General features: G+C 39.0%; 1 protein-coding gene across 1 annotated transcript in view; it reads left to right on the forward strand.

Moving 5' to 3' along the window:
* DSCAM (DS cell adhesion molecule) overlaps nucleotides 1–22,705 on the forward strand; it is a 664,279-nt gene that overhangs the window by 440,433 nt on the left and 201,141 nt on the right. Inside the window, exon 10 of the mRNA XM_032462442.1 lies at nucleotides 16,315–16,434. Within this exon, the coding sequence (XP_032318333.1) occupies nucleotides 16,315–16,434 (120 nt within the window). The remainder of the gene's footprint in view (nucleotides 1–16,314; nucleotides 16,435–22,705) is intronic.

Raw genomic sequence — 22,705 nt, forward strand, 5'->3', positions numbered from 1 at the left:
GGGAATGTTGCAATGACAGGAGGAAGAAAAATGGACAGGAAATTAGAGATGGACATGAGACAAAAGAAGCTTACACACTGATGGGAATGAGCCAATAGACAGGGAAAAAATGTAGCAGGATAAAGAGAGAATTATAGGACCCGAGTCCTTGAGTTAGTGAATTGGGTTCTTTGCACCGGTGGATTAAGTCCACTACACTAGTTTAGAATAGTAATAACCATGTTAGGTCTCCAGAAGTTAGAACCAACAGAAATGGCAGGAAATTTCAGGGAGACAGATTTGGGTCAAGTAACTTAAAAGATAAATTTAAAATTTATTGAATGGGGTCATCAGAGAGTAACATATAATGGATTTATTCTCCTACCATAAATGATTATAAAACTGGACAAAAATTTATAAAGTAACCATTTCAGGCAGTGAAACAGGGAGCTGTGATCTTTGAGAGGAAAGGTGTGTTTGAGTTAAGCTCCAAATTCACCCCAGATTTCTTCCTGGTGCACTTTCCAAACCACAGTACAGGGATGCAGAGCCCAAATGGATAATAGTGATATTTTTGGTGAAGAAAACCAAAGATAGAAAGAACTTTTGAGGCCCTGGATATTGAAGGGCAGAGTGCTAGAGAGTAGGGAGCTGTTCAAAGAAATATTTCTAAAAAAAATCTGTATAAGGCTCCCTTTGAGTCTTTAGCTGAATACCACACTTCATGTACATAGGATGAGATGCTATGAAATCTAGCAGAGAACAACTGCCAAGAGTATGTGAGATGAATAAAGACTCCAGAAGTTGCACAGTGTTGAGAAATGTTGGAGTTCTGACTAGCCAGAGTAGAGAACACATGGAGAATTCAGTTGAAATTTTGGAGAGGTCACACTATAGAAGAAGGCCAAATCTAGTCCTGGAATAAGAGCTACTCTAGATCAGCCCTAATAAAAAACGCAAAGGTCACCTTGACAGAATAAAACTTCTTCACCAGTAAATTAATTTTCTGCAAGAAGAATATTCAACACTCTTAAACGGAAGACAACAAAACACAGACTCTCAATATCATAGCATATACACAATGCTTTGCACATAATTACTGGGTATGAGAAAAAACAGGAAAATGTGAGCCATAAATAAAAGGAAAAAAAATAAAAGAAACTGATTAATGGAGACACAGATGTTGGAATTAGCAGGCAAGGCTTTAAAGTAGCTTTCATAAACATTTTCAGAAATTCAAATGAAAAGATGTGTGCAATAAGTGAATACATAGGGAATGCAAGGAGAGAAGTGTAAAACACTTTTTTTCAAAAGAACCAGAAGGAAACTATAGATCTGAAAAAAACACAATCTGAAATGAAAAATTAGCTGGATATATTTAGTTAGATATTGGACACTACAGAACAAAGGATAACTGAACTTGAAAAGAGGGCAAGAGAAATATATATATATATTTTTTTTTTTTTGCAGACTGAAAATGGTAAGCAATGCCTCAGTGAACTTGGAGAAATGTCAAGAGTCTGATATAAATATAGTTATAGTCTCAGACAAAGGGCAGGAAAAAACATATCTAAGTAATAATGACTTGAAAATTTTCAAATGTGATGAAAAATATTAATCTACAGATCTAAATGATTAATGAAACCCAAGGAAAAAAAGCATGAAGAAAAACCATGCCATAGCACATCATAATCAAATTGTTAAAAACTAATGATAAAATATTAAAAGCAGCCAGAGAAATTAGACTCATTACATACAAGGGAACCAGGGAAGAAAACTTCAGACTAGGCGTCCAAAACAATTCAAGCCAGAAGAGAATGGAACAGTATTTTTAAAGGGCTAAAAGGAGGAGATGGCAGAGGAAACAAACTGCCAACCTAGGATTCTATAATCAGGAAAAAATTCTTCAAAAATAAAGGATAAATAAGGCATTTTGGGACAAGCAAAGGTTGCGAGAATTAATTACTAATGAAAGCTCAATACAATAAATATTGAAGAATTTTCTTGCACTAAAAGAAACAATTCCAGACAGAAATTTTGATAGTCAAGAAGAATGAAGATCTCTAGATGTGATAAATTTATGGCTAAGATAAAAGACATTTTATTTCCTTTGAAAATATTTAGATGTTTAAATAGTAATAATTTATTGTGGGATTTATAACATGAAAATAAAATATACAAATAATAATAACAGAAGGTACAGGAAGAAAGAAAATGGAATTTTACTATTCCAAAATTCTTCCTACATTATACATAACGTGGTATAATATTATTTGAACATAGATTTTGTTAATTAAGTATGTACAGTGTAAATTCTTGAGCACTGATCAAAAATGAAACAAATAGGCATAGCTATTATACAGAACAGATAAAAGAACATTAAAATTGCTCAATTAAACAGACTATAGGAAAGAAGAGAACAGGTAACAAGAGTTGGAAAAAAATGTAAAAGAAATAAGTAGATGGAAAAAGTAAACATAACCATATCAATACCTGCATTAAGTATAAATGGACTAAATATACCAATTGAAAAGCAAAGACTGACAATCTAAAAGCAAGATTCAAGTATCTGCTGCTATACTTCAAATATAAAGATATAAAAAATTTCAAGTAAAATGATATAAAACACCAATCAAAGAATCTTGATTGGATGTGTTAGTATTAGATGAAATAAATCTTTTAACAAGGAATATTACTAAAAGCAAATAAGGATTTGTTATAATAATAAAATGGTAAGTTCATCAGAAAGACATAAAAACCTAAATATGTATGCACCTAATAGCAGAAGTCCAAACACATGATACAAATTCTGGTAATCATCAGTAACAGTTGGGTTTTAAACAGTCCTTCCTCAGTATTTGGTAGAGCAAGGAGACAGAAAATCAGTAAGAATGGGGAAGATTTAAAGAACACTATCAACCAATGTAACTTAATTGATGTTTATAGAATGTTATACCCAACAACTGCAGAATACGTATGTAGATGTCTGATCACCCAAACAGTAAGACAATAATTTGTGTGAATTTTATTTTAATTTATTGCAGCATCCATAGAAAACTAATACAAAGACAAACATTACTATAGTTTCTGCATACATTAATTAAAAGGATAATAAAGAAATACTTTGGAGAATTTTATGCCAATATATTTCATAATTTAGATCAAATGGTCAATGATTTGAATGATACAACTTATCAAAATGGACATGAGATAAAAGAGAAAATCAGAATAGCCCTACATCTGTCATAAGAAAACTGAAAGTCAAGATAGCTTCATTGATAAATCCTAACAGACGTTTAAGAAGAAATAATAACACTCATCTACAAATTCCTTCAGATAAAGGATAAGGAAGAGTTCCCAAATTGGTTTATGATACAACATAACTCTAATATAAAAAGTTGCGAAGACATTACCCAGAAAAATTTATACAAATTTATACATGTTTCTCATAAATATAGATGCAAAAACTTTAACATACTAACATATTAAATTAGCACTATAATCAGAGGATAGCATATAGTGAGAAAGTGGGCTTTATCATCAGATTGCCATTTTGGTGTAATATTTAAAAATTAATCAGTAGAAATCACCATACTAACACAATAAAGTAGAAAAGTCACAAACATGAATAAAATAGATGAAAAGAATTTTCCAGAATTCAACATCTATCCCTGATTAAAAAAGAAAAAACAAACTCTCAAGCAAGTAATAGAAGGTTAACAGTCTCAATATAATAAAAGATACCTATGAAGAACCATAGTGTCTTACACTTTTTATCCTCATGTTTATGAGCAAGATAAGCATGTCTGCTCTTAACATTTCTATTCAGCATTGTTCTCAAGGTCATAGCCTTTGCACTTGGCAAGAAAAAGAAATAAGGGATAACATTTTTAATGGTAGGCATAAATGTACTTACATTTGCTGAGGGCATAGATATGTACAGAAAAATGTTATGAAATTTACCAATGCACAAAGGAAAAAAAGAAAGGAATTGAAGTGTATCAATACAGAAAAAAAAAAACAGAAAAAAGGAAGACAGAGAGGAAAAGAGAGACAAGAGAACAAAACAAACAAAAAAATTTTGATAATGGCAATGGTAAATTTTTACCTATCAAGAATTACTTTAAATGTAAATAGAACAGACTGCTGAAATACCCAGAACATTCATGAATGCTGAGTAAAAGAAGCCAGAGCAAAAAGAGTAACATATTCTAAGATTCTCTTTGTAAGAATAAAATAGGAAACTATTTAATGAATGTACAAATCTGAATAGTAGTTGCTACTGCAAAGGGAGATGGGCAATTGATAAGGAGTGGACATGAGGAAACTTTCCGGGAGTATAGAAATATTCTAAATCTTAATAAGGGTGTGGGTTTCACAGATTTGTGCAAAACCTATCAAACTGTACACTTAAAGCCTGTGCATATTACTATATATAAATTGCATCTCAGTTTTTAAAATTTAAAAATTAAAAAAAAATTTTTTATATTTATTGAGTAATAGTCATTTTACAATGTTGTGTCAAATTCTAGTGTAGAGCACAATTTTTCAGTTATACATGAACATATATATATTCATTGTCACATTTTTTTTCCACTATGAGCTACCACAAGATCTTGTATGTATTTCCCTGTGCTATACAGTATAATCTTGTTTGTCTATTCTGCATTTTAAAATCCCAGTCTGTCCCTTCCCATCCCCCGCCCCCTTGGCAACCACAAGTTTGTATTCTATGTGTATGAGTTTGTTTCTGTTTTATATTTATGTTTTGCTTTGTTTTTTTAGATTCCTCATATAAGCGATCTCATATGGTATTTTTCTCTTTCTGGCTTACTTCACTTAGAATGACATTCTCCAGGGACATCCATGTTGCTGCAAATGGCATTATGTTGTTGGTTTTTGTGGCTGACTAGTATTCTATTGTATAAATGTAGCACTTCTTCTTCATCCGGTCATCTGCTGATGGACATTTAAGCTGTTTCCATGTCTTGGCTATTGTAAATAGTGCTGCTATTAACATTGGGATGCAGGTGTCATTTTGAAGTAGGGTTCCTTCTGGATATATGCCCAGGAGTGGGATTCCTGGGTCACATGGTAAGTCAATTCCTAGTCTTTTGAGGAATCTCCATACTGTTTTCCACAGTGGCTTTCCTTGCTTCCCTCTCCCACTCTTAATGATTTAGATGTCTTCTTTTACAATTTTGTGTTTATTCTATTTGGAATTCATGGTAGTTACCACCTTTCCAGTTATGAGTTTCTCATTTTTGTAGCATCCTGCTGCTTTTCTATTTAGAGTAGACCTGTCAATATTTTTTTAGCATGGGTTTAGTGTTGCTAAACTCTTTTAGTTTTTGCTTGTCTGTGAAGTTCTTTATCTCTCCTTCTATTCTAAAGGATGGCTTTGCTGGATAGAGTATCCTAGCCTGCATCATTTTTTCATTCAGGACTTTGAATGTATCTTGCCACTCCTTTCTGGCCTGTAGTGTTTGTGTAGAGAAATCAGCTGAGCGCCTTATGGGGGTTCCCTTGTAACTCACTCTTTGTTTTTCTCTTGCTGCCTTTAGGATCATTTCTTTATCCTTGACTCTGGCCATCTTGATTATATGTCTTGGGGTGGGTCTGTCTGGGTTCTTCCTGTTTGGGACCCTCTGAGCCTCCTGTACTTGGATATCTGATTCTTTCTTTAGGTTTGGGAAGTTTTCAGTTATGATTTCTTCCAATACCTTTTCAATCCCCTTTGTTCTTTCTTCCCCTTCTGGAACCCCTGTTATGCACAGATTGGCACACTTTATATTATCCCATAGGTCCCTTATATCATTTTCATTGTTTTTTATTTGTTTTTCCCTCAGCTGTTCTGATTGGGTGCTTTCTGTTGTCCTGTCTTCTAGGTCACTTATTCGTTCTTTTGCATTATCTAGCCTGCTTTGTACAGCCTTTAGGTCAGCTCTTATCTCAGCAAATGAGTTTACTCATTCTACTTGGCTCTTGTTTATAGCTTCAACTTCATTTTGACATATTTTATATCTCTAAATACTGTTTCTTTTAGTTCCTTCAGTACTTTTATCACTTCTTTTTTGAAATCTTGATCTAGTAGGCCATCAATGTCTATTTCCTTAATCGTGCTTTCAGGGGATTTCTCTTGCTCTTTTAATTGGGAGTGATTCCTCTGCTTCTTCATATTGCTCATATCTCTCTGGCACTGTGGCTTAAGGAGTATCAGTTATCTAGTTCTCCTGGAGATGATGTGCTCTTAATGATTTTATCAAGAGGTCTTTGTGTCTTTGCCCTGTTTCACGAACTGAGCTTGCTGTTTCCAGAGGCCCTTTGTTGGCACCCTTGTGTGTACTGCTCTCAGTGGCTGTCAGCTAACAGATCATGCCCCCTCCCAACACTGGGTCAGGTACTGAGCTCTTACCCGGTGGGCGGGTGTGTCACTCCCCCTCCCGATGCCACAGTCAGATGCTGTGCTCTGACGAGGCAGGTGGGTGGATCATGCCCCCTCCCAGGACCGGGATCATGTGCTGCATTCCTGCCAGGAAGGTGGGTGGCCGCCTGCCCTCTCCCGGTGCCTGTTGCTCTGCTGCTCTATGCAGCTTCCCACTCTGCTTTGCGTCAGTGCTCGAGAGGTGGGCTTGGGGAAGACCGCGGAACAGCTCCACCCCTGCTCCGTGCCAAATCTCAGCTCCTTGTTTGTCTTGGCAGCGCGAGTTCTCTGAGGTGCCAGGGCAGAAAGATCCTATCTGCCTTGGGCTGTAAACAAGTCTCAGTCCTGCCTAGGAGGTTGCGGAGCCCCTGGGTGCGGATTCAGGTCTTGGCCCTGCACCTGCCCAGGCGTGCGCACAGGAGGAGATGGCAGCTCTGGCTGCGCCCCATCTCTCTTCTCGCTAGAAGCACCAGTAATGGCGGTGCAGGTCTGAGGAGACAAAGGCTACAGTGCCCCTTCCCCCAGGGCACACAAGCCGTGTTGCTTTGCTTTTTTCGCAATTTATAGGGAACTGAGGTTGTTTTGTTCGGTATCCCCTCCCAGCCACGGCGTGCAGCACCCTGCAGTCCCCTGGGGCTGCCTCAGTGCAGCCGCCCCAACCTCCGCCCAGCTCAGGCAGCCTGTCCTGGCCCCAGCTGCTGGCTCGCATCTCGGGCTGGGTGTCATTGGGACCCTTTGTGCCGTTCAACTTAGTTTTGTTGGTCAAGGGGTGCTCGGGACTGATCTGAGCCTTGGAGGATCCCCCTTCGCCCCGCTGGCCTCTCCGTCAGAGAGGGGAGACCCAGTGAACGAGCGCCAGTCCTCCTTTGCTGCTCCCTCCCCGTGGGATCAGTCTCACACTGTTTTGCTTTTTCTTCTTTCTTTTTTCCTTTTCTCCTACCAGATTTTTGGCATCTTTGTCTTTCAAAGAGAGTGATGTTATGTCGGAGTTCGGCAGGTGCTCTGGTTGGCTGAGTAGGTCTGTAGATGTGAGTTTTGGTGTATTTGTGGGGGAGAGTGAGCTACAAGTGTCCTTCTACTCCAGCATCTTGCTTCCCCCTCTAGTTTTTAAAATTTTTAAATATAAATTTTCTAATGTTCAAAACCCTTCAAAAATGAAATAATGAAATAATTTGCTTTGCAAAATACTAACTTTCCTACCAGCAGAGGAGACATCATTTACCAAAAGCTAAACTATGTTTTGAAAGGAATTGTATGAAAGGTGTAGGTGTCATAGGTTAGTGGCTGATCTCAGTAAATAGGAGCTTTGCTTCTGGCATTAATGCTCAGTGACTTAAAATTAAAGGCTCTTATTTGCACTCCTCCCTCACAGGCTGTATCGTATTTTATAACACATATGGAAAATATTCTAGTTTCAGCATGACTTTAGGTAAATGTATCTATTTGTTAATTCTATTTAATAACATAAATAAGGCACATGAGGTATACAGCTTCCCTTAATCCATGCTGCAGTGGAGATGGGTTTATGATTCATCGGATTAAAATTTAAACCTGGCCCAATTCTTGAGCTCATGTTGTAAAAATACCATAATGGATCATCATTCTGATTTCAGAAAATCAATCACCTTTAAATTCACCTTAATAAAGTCAAGGCAGCTTTCTTTGAGCCTACGTCTAATTACAGTTGGCATGGCAATGGCTAAAATGAGTTAATTAAATAAAGGTTACAAGACAGTCTTAACTCTCTAATGAAGTGTTCTCTATTTTAAAGTCCTTATCTGTAGCATTTTATTTTGCTTGTTTTTTCAGAAACTTCCCAATCCCATGAGTTTGATGTTTTCTTGTGTTTTACTTGCCTGCAAAAGAAAAAAAAAAATTACTAAGCATTACCTCTTCAAAGCATCAGTGGGTAGATACAAATATAATCTTTAACCCCACTCCCAATACACTGCATTTGTTCTGTCCTTCATTACTTCATCTTTCCCTTGTTCTATCATGAAGCAACAAAGTATTTAGCACATACTCCTAACTGGCGGTCCTCGGGGTGGTTGCTGAGATGAGAAAAGCTCATTTCCTCCCGTTGAGAACTCCTGCTCCAGTGGGAGTGAGGCAGATTCAGGAAGGGAGGGAAGGATCCTGAAGGACTGGAAAATACAGCAAATAGTTAAGAAGAGAAAAAGGAAGATAACACATTCCTGGAAGAAGATCTATTACCTGCAATGGTAGGAAGGCTTGACAGAGCAGATACGTTTATTTCCCTGTGTCTGATGGAATGGTGTGGCTAGGGAGCAAAATGAGGAAGGATGAGACTTCGGAGCTAACTCTGGTCCACATCTTGAAGGTTTTCTGTCCTAGGAAAGAAATGAAGAATGAAGTGATCTAAAGCAGAAAAATCATATGGTCCATCGCAGGACACATCATGCATTGGAATAAAATGAGACCAGAAGCACAAAAGCCTGAAGGGACGTCTTTTTAGTCCACATGAGAAGTGGTGGTGATCGGAGCTAAGGTGGTCCTAGTAGGGATGGCAAGGATGGGCAAAATCAGAAGATACTGCGCAGGATCTAATGGCCAGTTGTGCAAGGGGAATGTGTGAAAAGTCTTGAGGACAGACATCCAAGAGCAGCTGGCCAAGGTCTGTGCTGGGTGTTGGAGTAGGGAGTTGCTCCAGTTGTGGAATATCTTCCCGTCTCATCTGTTTCCCCTCTGCCTTTAGTACATAATGATTGGGCCAGGGGTCTTTCTCCCTGGGGGACTAGTGCCCGCTGTGGGTGACAGCCTCTTTTCTCTGATAGGTAGAGATCAGGCAGCTACTCTCAGAATTGTAAGTTTTAATTTGAATGGTCAAGTAGTCGAATTTTACCACCACTTTAGCTAGATCACATTCTGAAAAAGCTAAATATAGATCTTTAGGTAAAATGAAAGATCTTATCATCTATTATTGTCTTTTAGAATAAAGTGCATTCCGTATTGCAAACTGTAGATTTACTACCTTTGGGACATAATCTGTCCTTTTATTCGTGGGAAAAAAATGCAAAGATATAGTTGAGGAAACAAAACCCACATGAAAATAGCAACAGTGTTAGAGAATATGGGTTGTTATTTAAACCTTTAACTCGAATTGGGAAATGTTTTCCTCTTAGAGGCTTTAAAGTTTTTGGCCTGAGATGTAGCTTGGGAAAAGCAGAAGTAGAATAAGAAGTTTTGAGACCTTGAAGTTGCATGGTCACAACTGGGTGGTTGGAAAGTCTCCAAGTGATAAGACTGTTAATGACAAGAGTAAAACAGACTCTGAGCAGGGAGAGCTCATTGTGTGATAGATTTCATGGAAGGAGCGAGTACATCATCAGCCTTGATGTGTAAGTAGGGTTTAGAAAGAAAATTAAAAACACAGCAACATGGAACTTTCAGTAAATAAACCAAGGTCCACATTTCTACTTGTTCATTTTCTGTATGACTTTGGGACTGTGATTGAATTTCTCTTAGCCTTGGTTTCCTCATACGTAAAATAGAAATAATGAGACTTACTTCTTGGAGTTGCTGAGAAAATGGAATTAGGTAACGATTGCTTTGTCCGTAGCACCTGGCTGGTAGCAGGACTCTCCCTTTCCTCTCCATTTAATAAATGAGTAGAAGGAAGACAGAGGCATTCAAGCATATTTTCTGGGGTCAATGAGGGATAAACAGCACCAGATAAGACATAAAAGCCATGCCATCGTCCGATTAGCTCATACGCTTGTTGCCATGAACAAGCACCTGCTTTACAGAAGTGATGGTAACTCCAGAAGCCCTGGAGCTGATTGCCTTGGGGTGAGGGGACCAGCCTGGCAGCCATTAGTGGGCTGTGCCTCTGCAGATGCGGGCACCAGGGAAAGGCCCCCGGCCTGCAGGCCCGACTCCTCAGACCTCTGCCCTGCTCCCCGCTCCTCTCTGTTTTAATTGCATCCTTATCACAATTTGACACCTATTAGCTGTGTGACCTTGAGTAAATTTCTTAACTTACGTTTACCTCTGTTTTCTTATTCCTAAAGCAGGATAATAGAGGTTTTCTGGAGGTTAAATAAAATAATGTATTTATTTATCACAGCCCCTGACACATAATGAGCCCTCAGGGGATGGTGACTCTCTTCCCTGGCTCTTCTCCTTCTGTCTTTCCCTTCCTGCTACATCTACTCACATCTACATAACTTTGGAACATGATTGAGGACACATTACATAGAAAAGGCTGAGGATAATCCAAGTATCAGGCGATTAATTAGAATGATGGCCTTGGGAACACAGTCAAAAAGGTAAAATTACAATATATTTTTGAAGAATCTACAGCAGTTGGGGAGAATTTGTGTGTGGGAGTTGGAGGTTAAAGCTGAGGTGTGGGAAGAATGGGGGTATGATTGAAATGGAATTTCAAGACCCAGTTCCTGGTTATTTCTTATACCAGAGTCATATGACTTTGGGCCATTGTAAAGCTTAGCACGTTTTTGGTAGTTTGGGTCACTGGGAAGATTTATGAAGACTTAATTTAAAATAAATTGCTGTTATCATAAGTGAAATTAAAAGATAAAATGCCATTAGCTCTTATATACATGCCCCAGGGCTTAAGCACTGGCGGTGGACTGATAATCACCCTAATGTCTTGCTCAGTTGGGTGACCTTGGCATTGATGAAGCCATTTGGAGGGAAAGTACTGGACTTAATGGCAAAAAGCACCTGCCCTTTGCTTCCTATTATTGGCTCTGCACCACTGAGAGAAAAGCTGCCAATACTATGATTTCCTATCTGTGATTCCAAAGGTCAGTTTTCTTACACTTCTTTGTATCTTCTGACGCGTCTGTTGTTTCTGGCTTTTAATGATGAACTGCCACGTAGAGAAACAAACATGCTATCTAAAAAGCCCCTACTTGCCCTTTACTTGGCAGGAAAAATAGAAATTATATGAGGCCGCTATCTTGTTGCTGTTTATGGGTCCAGTTTTTGATACCATATTCACGCTATCATTTTGCTTCATGCATCCGATCACTTTTTCCAACAAATATTTACCAAGCACCTATTTTGTAATAGATGTTCTGAGTGCTGGGGGCACAGTGATGACTGACACAGAGAGACCAAGTCCCCGCCCTGTAAAACTCACATTCCAGTGGAAGAGAGAGAATAACACACAAACGATGTCAGGTGTCTACCTGTGCTGTGAAAAGTAAATCCTGGAAAGAGGATTGTGAGCGATGAGGGGATGGCATGTTAGGATGGGGAGGATAAGACTTTCCAGAGAGAATTTTGAGAAGAGACTTGACCAAAAAGGGGTGAAACACAGGTCTCTCTATAGGAAGCGAGTTACAGTCAGAAACCAACAAGAACAAAGACCCTGAGTCAGGAGTGAGTTTTGTGCCTTCAAAGGACAGCAAGAAACCACTCAGTAGGAAAGTAGGGGAAGGTTTGAAGGCAGGAGTCAAGTCATCAATTCTGAGTGTGATGGGAAGCCATTGGAGTTTAGTTTCCAGTGTCATAAATTAAATCTTACCTAGACTTTGATTAGTCACTGTCTTGACTAAATGCCATCCAGCAGAAAATGGCAGTATTTATCTACACAGCACCCCCACCATCCACTGCCAACACCAAATAGCTTCGAGTTTTATTCAGTAAAACTGAATCCCTGTCCCTGTTGTCAGCTAGGGAAGCCTGCATCCATTCTTCAGAGATATACAGCTACTTAGAGGCCATGAATTCCAAACATAAAACAACGGTCTGCACCTAAGACTGAAAAATACCTGTCCTAGGATAAACATACTATATCTCCCTTACAAACAGCAAAAATAATTCTTTCCTTTAAGAAACAGACCAAGCCAAAGATCATGTATTTTAAACAACCCTCATTTTAAGCATCATGGGCAGGCAGCTCTCCCTCAAAGGAATCCCTTTGGGACTTCAAATACTGTCGAATCACATGGGTCCCATGACAGGATTTGGGTGTTTTAAAACATGTATCTCAAATTACTCTTTTTAGGGGGGCAGGAGTGATGTGCATCCAACTGTGGTTCAGAGAAATGCATGGCAACAAGGCCTACACTGCCTTTTGGGGATGTGACTTAATTGTTTGGTTGAACCCATTCCTTTTACCTCTTGAATCACCCTCATCCCCACTGGAAAAGCCTCACTGTTGGAAATCCAACTATATTGGTAGCTATGTTCACTAAAAATTAGGTGTTATGCAAATAAAAGGAAACCAAAATAGAATTTTTTTAAAGGAAACCTGCAACTTTGGGGAATTATAACCAAGACAGTACAGAGTCTTCAGTCTTTGGGTCCAATCATAAGTTTTGGCCCAAGTTGTCACAGTCTTGGTGGCTCTCCATCCTTCCACCTCCTGTTCTGTATCTTAATGGCCAAAATTTTCCTATAGTACTCTCTGCTTTCTTCCATCATACGGTGTTTTTGGAGCCATCCTACTCAAAGACTTTGTGCACTGATGTCCTTCTGATCTGAGTTATTAATTGAGCCATGCTGCTTGGATAAGGTCTATTTCTTACTCTTTAAAACTATAATAATAATATCCCTTTATTCATTTGTCCATTCAACAAACATTTGCAGAATACTTTATATGTTTCAGCACTGTGCTGTGTGCTGGGGTGCAATGGTCTGCAAGAAACGGATGATTCTTATTTGCCCTGGGGTGTACAGCTGAATGTGGGGGACAGGCATTTAAACCAACAATACCAAACAAGTGTGGTAAAGGCTATGACAGAGTAACACAGGATTCTGTGGAGGCACTAAGTCTTGTCCACAGCATCTGAAAAGGTGTCCCAGACTAAGTGAAATTTGAGGGGAGATGTAAATAATAATTTATATGTTAAACAAAGAAATGCAGAAGCATGTGTGAAGACCCAGGGGGAACTGGAGAATAGGCAGTCTGGAACAAAACCTGCAAGAGGAGAATGTCAAGAGATGATACTGGAGACCAAGAACCCAAGTCATAAACAGCCTTCAGAATACTGTGAGGGTTTGGATTGTATCAAGGGACAATGGGACAGCACTGATGATTTTTAAGCAGTGAAGTCATATTATGCAATTTGTGTCTTAGAAGGATCTTTCAGGCTAGTGTGTGGAGAATGGATTCAAGTAGGGCAGTCAGCAGCAGGTAGACCAGTTAGGAAGCTATTTCAGAAAGCCAGATAAGAGCCAGTTTTGGCCTTGTCTCAGGCTAAGTTCCCCTGAAAGCAAAGTGTGAGGATAGGATCCTCCTGGGAACCCTCCAAGGAATCACACAGAGCAATGATTCTCAAAGTTGGTCTCAGCATGACCTGAGAGCTTATGGGGAAAGGCAGAATCTTGCATCTTATCTCAGACCTCCAGAGTCAAAATTTTTGGGGACAGAGTTCAACAATTTGGGTTTTAATCAGCTCTTCAGGTGACTCAGATTCCCTCTGATGTTTGAGCAGCGCAGGCATAGAACACACCTCAGAATTGTCCCACAGGATTAGAGGATGGAGAGGCAGGGCATTTATCCTGACGCCCCTCCCTCATTGGTAGATGATAGTCTCCCACACCAATGGACTGCACCTGTAAGGGTGAATATTCATTGCTTTAAGGCCCTGAGACAACAAAGAGACTCCTGTTCTTGATGCTCAGACAAGATGTGTGGAGCTGTCCAAGCTAGAAGTGCTGAAACTAGATGGACAAAAGGCATGTAGCACTTCACCACCCACTCTGCCTTCCTGTCATGACTAGGACACAGCACTGAGGAGAGTTTGAGGATACGTGACACATTTTCAAGGAAGAACCAGTACCCAATACAAGGAGATTAAAGAGGGGCATATGACAGATAATTCTCAATTTTAATAGGATATTTCCATCTGTAATTACCTTATATATAATTTGTCAATGATTATTTCCTGTGTAAACATCTATGATCAGTTTTTAAGTAACATTTCTTTGGATTAGAACCAAACTGCGGGAAGGATCGTGGATCAATTATAATTAGACATTCAGCAGGAGAGAATGCAAGAGGTTAGTTATCTTGCCCATTTGACAAGAGATTCCTTGTTCTTAACAGAATTTGAGTCAAATGGACACAGAATGCAGATGACTGCATATTTACCTTCCACCCTGGACAGACTGATTCTGACATGATGTCTTAAACTTTATAATCTATCCTTGAGGTTGTTTGATTAATTTTACTAGAAGACTTTGCTCTAGAAAATCTCCAGCATTTTTTTTTCTAGGAATAATTTTCTCACCATGAGACAGACAATCCTTATCACCTTATTTTAAATATATTTGCATTTTATTGACATTTGTCTCAGAATACCATCTCAAAATAAATGAGGTAAAATTTCTTACTAATTAAGCAATGTTGAAAAGACCCCTCGGCTGTGTAAATTACTTAGTTTGCGAGTTGGAAACTGTGTTTGTTAATATGTTAAAGCTGGACATACCTACATTTACTAAATTAACCGACACTCTTAACAACACTTAATATCTATCAGGCACTGTTCTGAGAAATGTTATAATCTTGATTCATTTTATCCCCATACCACTTCTATGAAATGAGTCCCCAGTTTTCAGATAAGGAAATCAAAGCCAAGAGACATTTGATAACTTGTGCAAGATCATTCAGCTAAGAGTAGCAAAGTTGAAGAGCAAAAGATCAAACCCAGGTGTTTAGCCTTTGGCTCTGTGCTATTAGTCATCACTCTGTTGTTGCTTCCAGGGACACAGCAGAGAGTTCCATCTCCAGCTGTTTCTTGTCTTGATATTGTTTTCTCCTCCTTGGCTGTTTTGTAGGCAAATTGATGTTGACTATGGCTCATAGCATTTCAGCGTACTTCTAAGAGCCTAACTATTGTAGACTCTAACCTTCTCCCAGTCCACTTCATGTGGTGGCTCCAATTCCTAGATATCTGTAGCACCTAGGCCCACATTTCTGCCTCAAAATGAAGAATTCTGGAAATTGCAAGACAGAAAAGATTAGTCTTACTGGGAATTGTGAGAAGGAGAAGAACACCCACATTTGCTGAGTATCTAATATATGGTGGACATAATCCATATCGTGTCACATAGTCTTGGGAATGTCTCATTGTATATCCATCCTATAATTAATCACTGATCTGCTGGAAAATACTTGGGGATTTTAACACTTTTAGATGCTGCCTTTCTTAGAAGAATCTATATCTTCTCTTTAAGAGAAGACTTGAATACTCTTACAGTCACAATAACTTAAAGCATTTGCTTTCTCTTGGCAGGTATGTTGTAAACAGAATGCATGTGTCTGTTTTGTGTAGGGATGGGGTATTTTCAGTGCCTCACAAAACTCACCAAATAAGTAATTACTTAACTTGATTTAAAAAAAAATACATGCTCTGTAGAGCCATCATGGTACCTCACTTCAGCTGGCCTCCATAGGCCTCTTTTGGCCTAGAAGGGTACTGACATCAGGAACAATGTTGTATGTGTCTTCATCAGGTTTTTGGGAAAGTGCAATACCGTGTTTATTCCTTTTTGTGTTTAGAAAGGGCCTAGTAATTCTCCCTTCATCTCTTGTTAGAGGAAGACAAGATATCAGGTGTTTTAAACATTTCACACCCAAGAATGGATCCCTGAAGATCTTCCATCACACAAATCAAAGACAGAATACCATATTCCCTGGCTTTAGTCAAACTGCCACACTCAGGGGTCCAGTGTTCCCCAGTGCAAAGCAACTTCCAGCTGCATAAGATCATTGATATAAATAAGAAAAATCACCTGCACTGAGGTTCCTTCCTTAATTGATCCCAAATTACAAACCTTGTGTTTTATTTTTCCATATATGTAAAGCATTCTCTATATTTTAATGTTCATTATAATTCTTGGATTTCTTAAAATCACACCTTTAATAAGTCACAATCTTGTCTGAATTACTGGTAACATTTTTCTCTTTTCAGTTCCTCCCAAGTTCGTGGTTCAGCCACGGGACCAGGATGGGATTTATGGCAAAGCTGTTATCCTCAATTGCTCAGCTGAGGGTTATCCTGTCCCCACTATTGTGTGGAAATTCTCTAAAGGTATGAGTTTAAGTTACTTGATTTGCTTGGTATCTACCGAATGTATGTTATGTTCTAAAGGATGAGATGAGCATTTTTTCCAGAGATGTTTCTTGCAAGTAGATATGTGCCACACTCCTTCCCTCATATACACCCCTAGAAACCCACCTGAGTGTTTTCATTCAGACCATGAAGTGTCCTGTGTAACATACCCCTGGAAAGACCACGTAGGGAAGGCAGGTGGTTCATGTATGTTATTTCAGCACCTGGGAAAGCTCTACCTTGACTGCCTATGTTGGATAACCACGATCTGCTTGGAGACCCCTGCAAGCCCACACATCTGGAGACACAGTATAAATTGTCAGAATTACTCATCTTTGGAAAATTATTTCCCCAGTATTTAGACAAGTAAGCTTAAGTGGTTTTAGAAGGTTAAAATAAAATGACTGGTTGCTTTATTTACCTAGATGCCTTAGATATAAAAAATGACCCATCATCTCCTTAGTATTCTCTTTTTAATAACAAACTTTCACCCTTAATCATGTTTTCTCTTCAAAAGCAAAGCAGCATTTCTCAGTGGTAAGGTAACACTGTAAACATTACATGAATAGAAATGTGCAATGTGGAAACCAACGGGGAAGCCGTTCTGGACACCATAAGAATAATTTATGTCAATCCTATCAACTTCTCCAGGAAAGTTTCCTTAACTCTGCTTACTAAAGTATTGACAATTCTCTTTCTTTTCTCATTTACATATCTTAATCCAGTAACTTATTTATTAAACAGTTGAGGGCCAAATATATGCTGATGGGATAAATAAACAAACAACAAATAAATAAATACTAGAGAGAGAGAGAGCAGAGGGAGGAAAGAGAGTGCTGATACCATTTAGTGGGGGGAAGAATCAGTTAAACTTGTTTTAAATTCCTAAGGCTACTCCCCTGTAGCACGGAGCATACATTGTCTGTGTGAAAAGCACTTTATCCCCAAATAAAAGCCTGTTATTCCGAGTATCTGCCCATGAAACTTTTTATTTGGGGCACATTTGTACCCCTGTGTTGCCTTACATGCAAACAAACAGCATACATTTAATTTTAGTTTATATAATGAGACTATGTGATATGACAAACATTTTCCGTGACACTTTTCTTCTTCAAAATAATTTCTAATGTTTGCTGTTGTGCGATGTTCCCTCCCCCTTAGGGTGCTTCCTGCTTCTCACTGCTGCGAGCACTGCAGCACTGAGCGTCCTTGTGTGTTAATCAATGTGCATATGTGTCATTACTTTCTTGAGGCAAATTCCTATAAATACTGTGACCACGTTCTTGATCTCCTCTGGATCAGGACACACTGGAAAATATTAGGGCAATTGACTCACTGACCAGTAGTAGGAGGCTGTGTGTTTCTTGCATTCTCGCCAGATAGTAGCCTTTTTTTCCATGATTTTGACCATGTGTTGGGTGAAATGCTTCCCATTTTAATTTACAAATTTAGATTACTAATGATGTTTAAAATGTTTTATTCTTTTTTATGGGCCACTTTTGTTTCCCCTTTAGGGAATTTCATATTCATGCTACTTGTACACTTATCTCCCTGTCTCATTTATTTGTAAGTGTTTCTCATAGATTAAATAACCCTTTGACTGTTACGCGCGTTACAGACACTTTATTCCTTCCCATCACTGATGTGCAGATTAAATTATAGAAGCCTTTTTATCTTTGAAATTTGCATGCAACTTAAAATCATTAAAGAAAAATTAGAAATTTGAGCAAATTTTTTAAAAGTTAAAATTCCACTTGAATAACATCACTTAGAGATAATCAAAGATAAATACTGTAAACAATTTTATCTAGTTTTTCAAGTTCATACCCCGGCAAGTGTGTGTGTATATATACACACACACATCTGTAGATATGCATGTAATTTTGTGTTTTTCTAAAAAATTGTGAGCATATGATTCTTTCTGACCTATAATCTTCTTTCTGCAGTTAATGGGCTGTGAATGTCTTTCCATGACAACAAATATGGGTGTTCAGCATGACTTTTTAATATCTCTGTTGAGTTTATATTCATATATCAATGAGTACGCCTAACTTCTCTTGCCTTTATTAGGACTGAGTTCAGTGACCTAATGCTACAAGGGTTTATTCCTTCTCATAAGAGGAGTCTGGGTATAGATAGGTCAGGATTAGTTTTTCTCCCGAGTCATCAGAGACCCCCACTGTTTACATCTTCCTCTCTGCCACTCTTCAAAAGCATCTCCTACCATCAGTCAATGGCCACTGAGGTCCAATGACCATTTCTGCATTTCCATGGAGGAGGAAGAGCACACAGAGTCAGTTCCCTCTAAGGATCTATCCAGAATACCTCATAAATCTATTCTGCTCACTGCCCAGGGGTGGTCTGCAGGCTGTATTATAGCTAAGCCTGTGGACATCATGACTACAACACAAGCTATTTCACTAAGTGAGAGGGGAGGATGGACTCTAGGCAACTAAGGGTGTCCAATTCTATTGCTGGATATTGTGTTTGATTCTTCCAGTTTTTCAGTTATAAAAATGTCACAGTGACTTCTGTCTCACTGATCTTTGTACATGTGTCCATTTTATTTCTGGGGATAAATTTCTATAAGTAGAATTGCTGGCTCAAAGAATAATCAATTTCTATAGATTTCAGTATGCATTGGCCGCTGGTCATCATCGTTTTCACTTATGCGCCCTCCCGCAGTTTATAGTATTGCCTGTTTTTAACAATGAAAATAATACCAGTTATTATGCTTGGTTTTAAAATATTTTTCAATAGAATAGGGGGAAATTGTATATTATTATTTTAATTGTGCAAGTAATAAAGATGTTTCTTAAGAAAAATTCAGCCACACTGTGGAATGTGTTTCCCATAATCAAATAGTCACTAAGAGCATAAGTACAGCTCCCCTATGTGTGACACACACCAAAAAAGAGAAAAAAAATAAAATAAATAAACGTACGCAGGCTGTTCCTCTGTGAGATGCAACAATTTAATCCTGGGGCGGCAGAATTCCAAAGTAAATTGCAGTGGTTTAAGGGCAGCTATTGCAGAAATGAAACAATCTTTGTTGAAAAATAATGTTATTACATTTTTGACCTTGGGTCTGGATACACAAAGTCTAAGATATTCAATTCTGTCTCCTGATTTCTTTTTCTTTTACATGAACAAATGGTCTCTTGTCTAAAAGGGATTGGAAAAAAAATCAGGGCTTAATACCGTGGTGGACCTCACCTGTGCTCCCAGAACTCCATAGCTAAACAAATGTGTGTCATTTACACTGGAGGAAATAGGTTTCAATTGCTGTTCTGGGGACTGGAGCCATCCCCTTGTTAGCTTCTGGGGGACAAACAGGGGCTGCTAATGCAAGCGATACACAGATCACCAACCCATGGTTGGCTTGGACATCCTTTGCTCTCTGGCTGCCCACAGATAGGACCACTTCTGACTTCCATGGAAGCTGTGGTCATAGCCATGTCCAAGGACAAGAGTCAAGGCATGCCAGGTGTAGGGGGTGAGAGAGCAGTGGGGAGTAATTTGCATTTAAAATAAGGTGGTCAGAGAAGGACTCAGAAGAAGGTGACATTTGAGCAAAAACTTAAAAGAAATGGGAGATGAGCCAAGTGCATATCTGAGGGAGCACTGAAGGTCAGGTGACCACAGCCAGGGACAGAAGTGGGTCTATACCTGGAATGTTTCAGACACACTAAGGAAGACATTGGAGTGGGGTCCTGCTCACTCACTGCAGAGTGAGTAAAAGGAGGTTCTAGAGGTCCCAGCAGGTCAGATTCCTCATCAGTCATTTTAAAGATGTAGCTTTGCCTGGGGGTGTGGGGGTGGGGGGAGTGCAGGCAGTGGGGATTAGAATCAGTCGTGACAGTGATGTTCTCCTCTCCTCCTCTACGGAGTGGAAACCACAACTTAGGAGGCTACTGGAGTAATGAAGGGAAGCTGTGTGCTCTGCATAGCATTTTTTTAATTGAACTATAGGCAGTTACAGTGTCAATTTTTAGTGTACAGCATAATGTCCCAGTCATGCATATATATATATACACACATATATTCACTTTCATATTCTTTTTCATTAAAGGTTATTACAAGACATTGAATACAGTTCCATGTCCTTTCCAGAAGAAATTGGGTTTTTTTAAATCTATTTTTATATATAGTAGTTAATATTTGAAAATCTCGAGCAGTGTTTTAATAGGATCCAGTTGGCCCTGCTGTTGAAAGCAGACTGTATGGAGGGAGGGATTTGCAGCTGAAGACCTGTTAGGAGGCCTTTGCTGTGATGTGGCTTGGGTGAACCAGCAGTCAAGAAGGGGCAGTTGGTTTCTGAATCTATCTGGCTGATGGACTGGATGTTCGAGAGAAAGGGAGGAGCTAAATATGAAGTCCGGGTCTTTGAGAGGGGGTGGAGGTGTCATTTCAGCCTGGGGTCAACATCAGGAGTTTGGGCCTCTCTCTCTGTAGACACAGCCCAATTCCCAGTATTCTAAGCAATGATACATTTTCAAATACCCTAATTATTTTTTTATTGATGAACACTTTCTCCGTGGTCAGGGCTTATCCCTTCTACATTCTGCTCTGCCACCATATGGCCCACATTAGCATCACCTCAGTTCCATGTCAGATTGATCTGTGTTCAACACTCATCCTTCAGCTGTCATTTTCCAGTGAGGAATATCCCAGGTTCTTTGTTCATATTGATTCCTGCCTTTTTGCACTTTAGTCAGTTTAGTTGGAAGGAGATTAGTAGCTTGCATTACTTCCAGGGAGAGAATGGAGGCTGCCTGATTTCCTCTTAGAAAGAACTTTATTTTTTTTCCCCTGAATACACCAAAGAGCTGACTTTGAAGTCCAGTAAATTTATAGTCTGTTCCTTGATGTTATTCATTTGGGGTCAATTTTCCCACAGTTGTGGCATGCCTATTTCATATGCAGATTCAAATCACCTTGCATGTAAGAAAATTTTTCTTGAATCATATCTTTAAATATTTCTTCTTGTCAATGTTTGCATTTTGTTTTCAGTGTCTCCAATTATGGTGGCATTAGATTCCCTTGACCTGTCCTCCAGAGCTGTCATTTTCTCTCTGATTTTTTAACTTACTTAATTTCCATTTTTAATTTTTTTATGTTTATTCTCTGTTTCTCCCCCCACAAAATCTGTTCTCCTTTGTGCTCTCTCCAGTTTTGCCCTCATTTTTGTGATTTTATTTTTCCCCTTCTTTCTCTAGTTCTGCCAGCTCACCATTCTTTCTCAAGTTCTCGCTTCATAGACATGTGGCTGTTTAATTCACAGTTATTGTCTAAATCATGACATTTTTCGGATGAGAGTTTGTAATCTGATTCCTCTCCCTGTTTTATTCTTCCATTTTCTTCTGTGGTGTCTTTGCTCATTTGCTCCTTGCTAGCTTCCTCTTTAGTGTTCACATGGAGAAAATACATATCCTCAGAAAGAAATTGCTTTGTGAAAATGCCTGGTGCCTCACTGAGCCCTCCTTCACTGGTTCTAAGACCACACTAGGTCCAAGGAGGCTCCTGCCCCACCCAGCCCGGGCGCACTGTGGTCACTGATGTCCATTTTGTCTCTCTGATGTGCCCCCAACTTGTACAGTGCATACTCTGCTGATGTTTGCTCAGAGTTCCAGCCATGGTCCATCTCTCCTTGTCTTCTGCTTGTACCTCTACTCAGTGTACACTGTTGGTTGCCCAGTTAACTATTTTGTGGTTGAGTTTTAGCCATTTTCTAATTTCATGCAAAAAAAATAAAAGAGTTTGTATTTTCTATTCCTGTTTCTCCCATTTGCTTTTGTATGGTTTCCAGGAAGAAAAGAAATGCTGATTTTATGCTGCCACCTTTAAACCCTTTAAACTTAAATCCTATTGTTTATATACCAAGCTTTATTAAATTTGGACTTTATTTCAGAAAAATAAAGGAGAGGTAGTAGAAATCATCACTTAAAGTGAGCTGAGTTCAAACCCCAGACATACACCATCTTTCTGGGTTACTACAGGAAAATTACTGCATGAACCACAGCGCCCTCCTATGGGAAGCCAATGAAATAAGGAGATTAATGTGATGACTTAAGAAGATGATTCATGGTGCCTGGCACACAGCAGTTAGTCAGTACACATTATCTGTTACCATCAGTATTGTCATCATCACCGGCTCACATGGTCAGCCAGTTGTCCTAAAACCGTGTGTTGAGCAGCCCAGCCTTTCCCCGCTAACTTGAATTCCTTTATAGTCTATGAAAAAACAAGC

This window comes from Camelus ferus, chromosome 1, assembly GCF_009834535.1.
Source record: "Camelus ferus isolate YT-003-E chromosome 1, BCGSAC_Cfer_1.0, whole genome shotgun sequence".
Classification (NCBI taxonomy): domain Eukaryota; kingdom Metazoa; phylum Chordata; class Mammalia; order Artiodactyla; family Camelidae; genus Camelus; species Camelus ferus.